Source organism: Phragmites australis, chromosome 17, assembly GCF_958298935.1.
Source record: "Phragmites australis chromosome 17, lpPhrAust1.1, whole genome shotgun sequence".
Lineage (NCBI taxonomy): Eukaryota > Viridiplantae > Streptophyta > Magnoliopsida > Poales > Poaceae > Phragmites > Phragmites australis.
In genome coordinates this window covers 24,770,573-24,780,374 of record NC_084937.1, presented here as the reverse complement: position 1 = coordinate 24,780,374, position 9,802 = coordinate 24,770,573, and the positions used below count along the sequence as shown (strand labels likewise).

The 9,802-nt window shown below is 43.2% G+C and overlaps 1 protein-coding gene across 1 annotated transcript; it reads right to left on the bottom strand.

Moving 5' to 3' along the window:
- Nucleotides 1-1,860: 1,860 nt before the first annotated feature.
- Nucleotides 1,861-9,410, bottom strand: LOC133897891 (uncharacterized). The gene is made up of 9 exons (XM_062338716.1): nt 9,129-9,410; nt 6,324-8,267; nt 5,539-6,230; nt 3,999-5,244; nt 3,510-3,850; nt 3,245-3,436; nt 2,782-2,888; nt 2,308-2,399; nt 1,861-2,216 (listed from the first exon to the last, which is right to left on the bottom strand). The coding sequence occupies exons 1-9, from the start codon at nt 9,289-9,291 to the stop codon at nt 2,179-2,181; spliced, it is 4,815 nt and encodes a 1,604-aa protein (XP_062194700.1). The 5' UTR covers nt 9,292-9,410; the 3' UTR covers nt 1,861-2,178.
- Nucleotides 9,411-9,802: the final 392 nt, after the last annotated feature.

Sequence of the window (9,802 nt, the reverse complement as noted above, 5' to 3'; positions counted from 1 at the left end):
AAGGCGACGGCCATGCACGCTCCATTCCCAGACCGCTAGGCTAGAATGCCATACATGGTGCTCACGATCTTCGCATATACTAACCCCCACGTCGCCTGCTCTGGCGACTTGGGGGCGACCCCTCCTCTGACCAAAAACCTCCCTCTGCAAGCTAGATCTGACCGTTGTCGTTGGCGAGCGGACGCCAACAGCGATAGCCCGAAGTCGGGAAATCACGGTTCCTCTCCTCCCCCTTGTTCTCTCCTTTTCTCCCCTCCCCAACCCCAAGTTGTTCTTCTTCGGTGGCTTCTCCGGGTGTTTCCATTCCCGGTCGGTTGGATCCGAGTGCTCTAAGACCAGATCTATTACTGACGGTGACGGATCCGCTCATTTGGCTTCAGCGAGGTCGTGTGTGCTTTCCGTCGGGCGTTTCTCGCGGTGGGGGGCTTGCTTTTGGATGCAGCCTGCTTGTCGCCTATGTCAGTCGCTATCTGGCCGTCGGCTACTCTATGGAGTTCGATGTCGATCTCCCTGCTGACCGTTGGTCCTCAGCTGCCCTTCTCGATAGGGGCTGGCGGGCTCGGTGACCTGTGTGGCTCCGCCTCTGGTTGGGTTGGTTAATTGGTTGCCTCCGTGGCGCAGCCGTCCATGGTTCTCTTGGCTGCCTGCGGGCTGTCTCTTCTCTGGCGACCATGGTGGTTGTCGTTGTTGTTGATGATGTTTTGTTACTACTCGGCGGTCGTGGATTGTGTTGCTGCTGGCCGAGGCTCCACCCCCAGTTGTCCCTTTTTGGTTGATGTGTTGTGCTTGTGCTGCTGGTTGCTCTCTTGCAGGTGTCTGGTCGACCTATCGAGCTTATGTGTTCTTCGGGTTGTTCCGTGGTTGGGGAATTTTGGGTGAAAGCCCTGGCAGGCGTCTTGCCATTGCCGACGACAGTGATGCCCTCGTGCGTCATAACCTCCCTGGAGGCGTCGTGACGTTGCGTCCCCACGGGATCTCTCCGGTGAAAACCTTGTCCGGCTTCTCAGACGGGCGACGACAGTTCCTCTACCGCTTCCTTCTTGAAGGCGTCGTCTCGAAGAATCCCTATGTTCTTTGTTATAACCAACGGCACTCCTTGCAGAGCACACCATCCTTCATTGTTGTCCCCTTCGTTCTACTGTTCGATGGAGCTTTCCTTTACCTTTCGGCGCTTTGCGACAGTGGCGGTGCTCCAATGTCCCAGGACCCCATCTTTGTGCTTGTGGTTGGGCATAGGGGCTGCCGACCGAGTTGCTTTCCGGCGTGGGAGCAAGGCTCCGCCTATGGAGTTGTCGGGTTGTTCCAATCGAGGTGCTAGTTGGGCATAGTGTTGGCGAGGCAGCATCGTTTGGTGAGGATGACACTTGGCGGTTTAGGTGCCGAGTGCATGTTGTTGCATTCACCGGGTTGTATCTACTTAGCCGCGCCTTATCATCCGGTTGTTTAGGGGGTTGGAGGTTCTTTTTTCTTTTCTTTTCATTTTCTTGTGTTGCGCAGGAGCTAAGCTCCGCAAGTTATATTGCTTCGTTTATTATGGTTTTGGGGTTTAGTTTACCTTATAAACTAGATCATTTTTTCTTTTTAATGATACGTAATCAACTTCGGGGAAATGCACACTTGTTTGACTGCACTGTTGTCTCATGAGTCATGCCATATGCCCATATGGGTGTCCCACTGTTTTTCGTTTTCTTTTCCGTTACACTTCCCCCAGTGAGTTCAGTTCCTCTATTCATTTTTCTTCTAGAGAATATTCGGTCCTGTTATTCAGTAAGAAGCCTTGCTTCCTTGACGCAAACCGTGAGATGTCAAGATATCAGTTCTTGTGACAACATAGAAAAAAAATAGTAGATATTTCTCATTTCATGTACAAATTACCTCATGGCATTAAAGACTAGAGAGTATGGAACAGAACGCTACTCTGATCAATATCAGTTATCTCCTTGCGCGAAGAATAGTGCTACGAAACAAAGTCTTCGTGAACAAATCAGAACTATGTACAACAACGATTGTTGCCGCAACTGCATGGTGGTACAAGAATGTTCTTCTACATAGGTGAATTTTCTCTAGCAAACGAGAGAGGATGGTGATCAGCTTATACACATCTCTGCTGACAAAAGCAGAATGGAGATGCCTGAAGAAGGGCAACGGCATATTACCAATAGTTCGTCAAATGGAAACTTATCTGAAACCACGTTGGGGAACGTGGACCCGAAAAACTACAAAGAACAGGCGAAAGACAACAAACTCAGCGGCAGCAACTACTAGAATGAAGTTTATTGATAAGGATACCGGAGAATGGGAGCTTACCATCCGATAGGTTGAAGGAGCATTTTTGTGCAAAGATTTCTTTAGCGTCTAAAGTCTGATTGTGTAATAAGATTTTAACCAAGTTTTCTTCCCTGCAAATCAGAGATGAGCATCATGTCATTAGCAGGCTGGAGGGATGGTATGATCGTATTGAAGCAGCATGCAGCAGCAAAATGAGAAATGAACATGACAGGATGCCTTCAGTTTCCCGGTTACAAAATAATCAGAATTAAATTTTGAAATGGGAGAATCAGTTTGTCAATTATGCAAAGAAAATCCCTCCACAATCCACTTTCATGTCGACCTCAACAGCAAGGCAAGTGCAATTGATGTAAACTGTGCGAAAATGATTAAAAAGGAAGCTCTGGTGTGCCTCCTGAGCTTTGGCCTTACCACATTAGGCATCACATCTACATAACATATTTAAAGATCAGCTGCTATTTTAATAGGAGATTCAGTAAGGTGGACACATACCGAACCCATGATGGAGTCATTTTCCGTCTACGTCTCAATTCTTCTTTATGTTCGAAATCATCATCATCCTCTTCATCAGAATCTTTATAAGGAGTCATCATGTATGACTGACAAAAGTTTAACAAATCACACAGCAGAGAATTTGCAATTAGAACCTTCATTGACACTGAAGTCAAATATATAAAAAATGTTATTTAACGAAATTAAAATAACCCAATTTGACAATCTTCATCATTTTCCGCATCCAAAATTACTACTGGTCTGTGTATTCCAGTAATTTGCACAGTTCAAAGACTTATTATATAAAATGGGGAAAAAATGCTTAGGTTATAGCTACGATATCTTCCAAAGAGTTCTTTTAAGATGTTATCAACAATTCGTTGAACTTGAAGTGGTTGCTCTAAAAGCCCTGCAGGCAAGGTTCCTCCTCAAAATGAAGTTACATGAAGACTACAAAACATACCTCCTCACAACTGTTTGGGGCATTTTCCTTAGCATCAAATCCAACATTTGAAGGCCTCTCATCAACTACCTCAACCTTTTCATTGTTACTTTTAATGGCCTTGTATCCAAGACCTGCTGTTACATCAGGTTTTACTTGGCTTTTCATGGCTTCAACCAAATTCTTCTGCAGCCCCTCGTTACCCTGCAATGACTAAAATACTTGATAATAAATACATGTTTTAAGGAACACTTGAGTAAAGATAAAGCATGTAGCTTATACTCACAGTTACAGGAGCTTTTGGATGAGCATCTTTCTCATCGTTGGCATGCCTTCTTTCCATAGGCTGCTTCTGCTGTTTTCGAGCTTCTTCAGCGCATTTCCTTTTTCTCTCCTTTTCCCTTCTTTCATCCTCATCCCTCTGCCTCTTCCTAGTTGCCACATCAGCATCCCGTTTCTTCTTTTGTTCCACTTCCTGTTTTTGCTTTAATTCTTTCTCTTGCTTCAGTTTCTCACGCTCTAGTTTTGCAGCTGCTTTGCGCATTTCACGCTCGTTTCGTTTCTTTTCTTCGAGACGTTTTGCAGCTTCAGCTGCCTCAAGTGCCTTCACTCTAACATCTTTTTTCACTACAAGACAGAAACCCCATTCGTAGAGGTCTTCTGTGAGCACCACTCAACAAATATTTCTAACTCAAAGGATCAGTTACCAAATAGATTTAGCATACATTTTTTAAAAATAAATATTATATAGTGCAAGTAAACAAATAAAACTTACCACATGATGTTGTAGATAGCACCTTTGGTCTTACAAGAGGTATAAAAGATGCCACATTACCAACGATATTGCTAGGCTTAGATTGTTTGCCAAGATTTGCTTCACTCATGTGTCTTTGATTTTTGTTATCAATCGCTTCTGTCTTTCTTAATCTGTTATCGAGAAAATGAGACACTTTCCCTTCTCTCTTAACTAAAGAAACACCACTTTCTTTAAGCTTCTTGTTATCATCATGATTCCTGAGATCTGAATGATGATTGAGTTCCCAGCTGCAAGTTTCTGTAGTATAATCTGTGTTACCTGTATCCATGGTACCTATGGAATAAGAGGCAGAATTCCCAGTGTTTTGATATAGTCCAGTGATATCCTGAAGTGCTTTTCTGCCAGATTGCCTCTGATTACCTACAGATCCAGCTACTACGTCTTGGTACTCATTTCCTTCTTCAATGCTACTGTCTTCATCAATTCGGAAGCACGAAAGCTCAGGAATAGAACCCATATGCTCCGAAACAGATCCAGCCCTTGCTGAAAGCTTCCCCAGACTATACTTTTCAACTGCAGGGGTCAATGGATTTTCACTATTCTCTTGTTTATTGCTAGCATCTGAAGAACAAGATGCTACGACATCAGAAGTAAAAAAGGATCCATTATGTCCCAATCCACATGAACCAAAAAGATCTGCTATGCTGCCATCAGTACTTGCACTGTATTGTCTTACATCCTCCTGGAATGAACAGTTACTCGCTTTCCCTGACATTGTTGCCAATAACTGATGCATACCACTCATTGTGTTCATCTTATACTCACTTAAGGTAGGAAATTGTCTGGAATCACGAAGGGTCTCAATTGTCCTTTTTTCAGTAGTTGGGCTGTCAACTGGAACAGAAAAATCAAAGCCCTCGAATTGTGGCATTATATCACTACAGTCAACAGATTCATCATCCTTTTGCCTTGGGATAATAGCATCCAACAAAAAACATCCCGTTAAATCTTCACTTCTACATTTCCTTTCAAGTTCAACACCGGAGCCATAACTTAATTTCTCCTGGACCAATGCAATTGGAGCAGATACCTGTTTACCATGTTGATCTAAAGCATAACTCGGAAATATATTTGTTGAATCAGTGCTAGAATAATTTTCTGGACTTAATTCAGACGACACTTTATCCATCTGAAGAGCCATTTGCTGATGTTCCACACTGGAATTAGTAACATTTAGGCCCTCACTTTCCAAGCAAGGATGTTCCTGCCAACAAAGAGGAAAAACTGTCAATGCTCTGGAATTCACTAACACATCCAGAAAATAACAAGTAAGATTCAGAATGGATATTGCAAAACTCTACCAGCTAAAAATGCTAACAAATGAAATTCAGCGAACAGATCATCCAGCTGAACTAAATTTGTACTTAGAGAAAACTGAAATCAGCCAACTGTCTAAATTCATACTTAGACAAAAACATCTGAAGAATAGTCTTTTCAATAGATTGACATTTCACAATTCATAATGGAAAAGGAACTGTTGCACTTGCTGAGCACATACCTCTTGTGTGCAACGTTCCACATCATCAGATGCGATATTACAGCAGCTAGGCACAGAAGAAGTTGTTGCAAAACTAAAAGAATTTTGTAACTGTGCTTGATAGTTTTGGATGTTCATTCCTCCAGTTGCACTCATGCTGCTCACACCACGACTATAATTAGGTGATAAAGCCTTTGCACTAGAAGAGTTACAGAAGGCAACATTGGATAGGCTATTTCTTAGTTTGGGAGAAGAATTCTCATTTTCTTGTACATCACTTGCAATTGACACCTTACGGTTCCATGCATCATTCCTTGTCTCAGACTTGAGAGACATTGGCTCACAAAATCCTGAACTTCTTAAGAAGTAACAACCTGAAGGTTGTGATTTCCCTGAGAATTTTTCTGCAGTTACCACATGGGTGCCAGTGCCATCTTGGTGGTCCGGAAACAATGAATTTGTGTCAGAAGAATTGGGAAGTGCAATGTCTTGGCATTTTATTCTTTTTCTTTTGGATGACATACACCCATTTATCTGAACATCATCTGCAACTGACCTCTTCTGAGCATTTCCATTTCCTGCCTGGAGCTTATTATTCTTTTCACGTGATTCTGATCTGCATGCAAACTTTTTTTGCTCAACATTCTCTGCTGTGCACGAATTATCATTTATTTGCACAGCATTCTCACCATTAGGGGTCACTTGTTCTATTCCTGCAAAATTAGAAGTTATGTAAGAACATATCAGAGTGCCATTTGCAACAAAAGAGAACTTAGGTAACAATCTACAAGTAGCAGTCAAGATACCTTGCCGCGGGCTTCCATTGGATTTTTCTGACGAAGTCACACCGTTCCTTTCTGCTTCGTGCATATCTCTGGTTCTTCCGGATGAAATTCTGGGCACAACTTTTGGCACCACAGACTCGTTCTTTCTGTTAGCAGCAGGATCACCATATGACTTGTTTACCTGAGCATCATCACCCAACTTTTCTGAATGGCAGTTGACTGAATAAGATACTGGGTTTTCTTTGAGCGTCTCACTTTGCATGCCAAGAGGATGGCTCAAGGGAGTATCCGCATCTGGAATACTCCCGTTGAATTCCAAAGCTGGTCTGGCCCATAAATATTGGTCCTGAGATAACTCATTATCTGCATACTCAGAGGTATTCACAGCAGCACAACCATTGGAATGTTTGTTATTACTTTGTGATCTATAAGACAAGAGACTTGATTGGCAAACATCAGTGGAAGTAAAAGTTTGAGGTGGAAGCTGCTCTAGGCATACAGCAGACCTGCCTTGGGAGCGTCGGCTATTTGTGCCATTTATCAGCAAATTCGAGAGATGGTCACACCCATCCTCCCCTAACAAACTGTTTGGCAATATTCCTGATGATGCTTGAGCCCCAAACCTTGTGTCAGCTACTTGGGTAGGCAGCTGCAAAGGTCCGCTGTAAGGAGGAGCTGAGACATGAGAATTGGAGCTCTGTAGTTTTTCATTATCTTCTACAGTCTGCACTGTATCATTTCCAAGCAATGGATTGGCCACAGAACAAGATCTTTCAGAACAATTGGTTTCATCACTATTTGACACATTCATTTCAAGTGGTTGGCTGACTTTAGAACATGCTCTTCCCAAAGAATTGGTTTCAGGTATATGTCGTGTATCCTTGTGACCCATAGCATTCGGTGCTTCAGATGAACAGGTCAGAGATGGTTCCTTATTTTGAGAATGCGTGCCAGTGAGATCAGGATGGCCACATTCCAAAGCATCTTTGTGGTGCTGCTTCACTGGTACGCTGTCAGGGTTCAAATGTCCTGTTTTAACACCATCAAGCAACGATCTGCCCATAGAATGAGGTCCCTGAGAACTGGCAGAAGATGGCTCCTCACTTAAATGATTTCTACCAGAGAGATTAAGATGATCACTTTCCAAATAAGATTCCTGTTGGTGGCCCGTTTGTTCTCCGACAGGATTCATACAAACTGATTCAACGCCATCAAATTGAAGTTTTTTTGGCTCAACCGACAGATGAGTTTCGGGCATTATATGGCATACACTATCTGCATCGTTTAGCTTAGAAAGACCCGGAAGTGGCACACTCAGCAAATCTCTAACAGAACAGTTATTAGTAACCTCGGCAACACTATCAAAACAGACAATTTTGTTCTCAAGCGACGGGAAACTATCTAACCGAAATCCTTGATTTTCAAGATTATTGTGGCACTTCAAGGAGTCAGTCGACCTCCCCTGACTGGCACAAAAACCATTACCCTGACCTGGCCTTGAGGATGTTGTTCCAGCATTGTTTGCAACATCACCACATGGTATGGAGGATGATGACGCATTAGTTCTCGTCAACCTCACATTCGCAAATTTAGACCTATGTATCCCATCTTGCGTATCATCACGGCCTCCACTCTTTGCAGCTTCAACCCTTCCACGTAGGCGATCTTGCATATTCCTTTTCCTTGACCTGGAACGCTGAATCCTTGAAAACATTTTGGCCGCAACACAAGCCCCGGAAAGCTCATGGTTAAGTGAAGTCTGCTCTTGCTGGGGCTCTTCATGTTGGTCAGTATCCAGAGCATCACAATTAGTGATTGGGTGGGTATATCCATTTGGATCCTCCAATTTTTTGGAGAAAGTACCAGGAACAGCTGGAGGCAGAAAGACAGTCCTATTGGCCGCTGATGTAGTAATCTGGCTTCCAGTGAAAACTAATCCCGGAACTATTAGTTTTCCATCCAGCTCTACATGGAAATGGAGTACTTCAATACACGAATAAAACGCAAGATAATAACAGCGTGCAAAAGAATAAAAAGAAACAATATTCATGGCAAAAATGCTAGATATGATATAGGAATTCGACAACAATTTGAAGCACTGGTACAACCTTTAGGTAATTCAATATTTAAAATGTTTAAAATTAATGCTGCACATAAAAAGAACGGAATAACGGATGAAATTATAATTAATTTATTCCAGTTAGTTGCATATCCAATGCTAGGCAAACCTAGACAGAACTTTTGTTTGAAAGATATTACTCATGGAATTATTGAAATTTCAATACGATGGCAACAAAAAACTACAACATGTATGTTTAGCTGTGATAACGTTCAGTTCTAATCATGACACCGGAAAGCAAATTCTCAGGTTTCACTAAAAATAAGTAATTCTATCCCCAACCACATTGCTTCTCTTAGGCAAATTACCGCTCTCATCAGTTTGACACAAACACAAGGGGATATATAGCCGTTTTATTGGTAGTCAGAAAATTAGAAGTGCATGGCTTCCTTACTCTGAAAACTATCACGACACACGGATGTGTCACCTCAATGTAACAGCACATAAGAAGGAAGGTAGCCAAACCAAATCCTCGACAAATTGTTAGCACGGGAAGCAACTAGTAGTTAGCTATCCTACAACAGGGCAACCTAAGCTCAAATCCTCAGTAACCATCGACCCATCCAATCAAACTATCCAAGCCCTGTCTGAATCGAAACCTGCCCCTAATCGACCAATCCAATCCGACCCACCCCAAACCCCGCAACCCAAGCCGATGGCACCAACCCAGAGACGGAAGCGGAAGCGAAAGGGAAGAAGGCACACACCCTGCGGCTCGTCGGGGTGCGAGGGGAGGAGCCAGTCCGGGGGGCGGCGGCCGGCGGCGAGGAGGCTGCAGGCGAGGGTCTGGGCGTAGGAGTCGGCCTGCTGCTGCACCTGCGCGGCCACCCAGCCCCCGCGCTCGAAGACCTGCATGAATAGATGCTCCATGGCTGGCTGGCGGTCGTGGAGGTGGTTGCGGAACTAGGGTTTGGGCATGGAGGTGGGAGAGGAACGGCTAGTGCGTGTCGAGATGGTGGCGGAGATTTTGAATCGGGGCAGGAGGGCGGCCGAGGTGACGCGGGGGGGGGGGGGGTGGATTTGGTTTTTTTGGGCCATCGTGAGGAGTGGGTTTCGTATGTTTGCTATTTTAAAGATTGACTTTACAAAATTTCCACTTAAAATATTACATTTTTAATTTTTTTTGTCATTATATCAATTCATGATATATATAATGACACTTAAAATATTGTTTTAAAACTGTATAATGGAAATAAAATCAAATAGCGAATGTTTTGAGTGACAATTATGAGAAGTAAATTTTTACTTCGGTAAAACTGCAAAGCTTATTCTCTAGAGTGACGAAAATCCAAAATTCTTGCGGTGTGGTCAGCGCTAAAAGAGATCGGTGAAGTCCTAAGATTAGGGTAAATTAGAATATTTAAAATTAATTGGCTCCAAA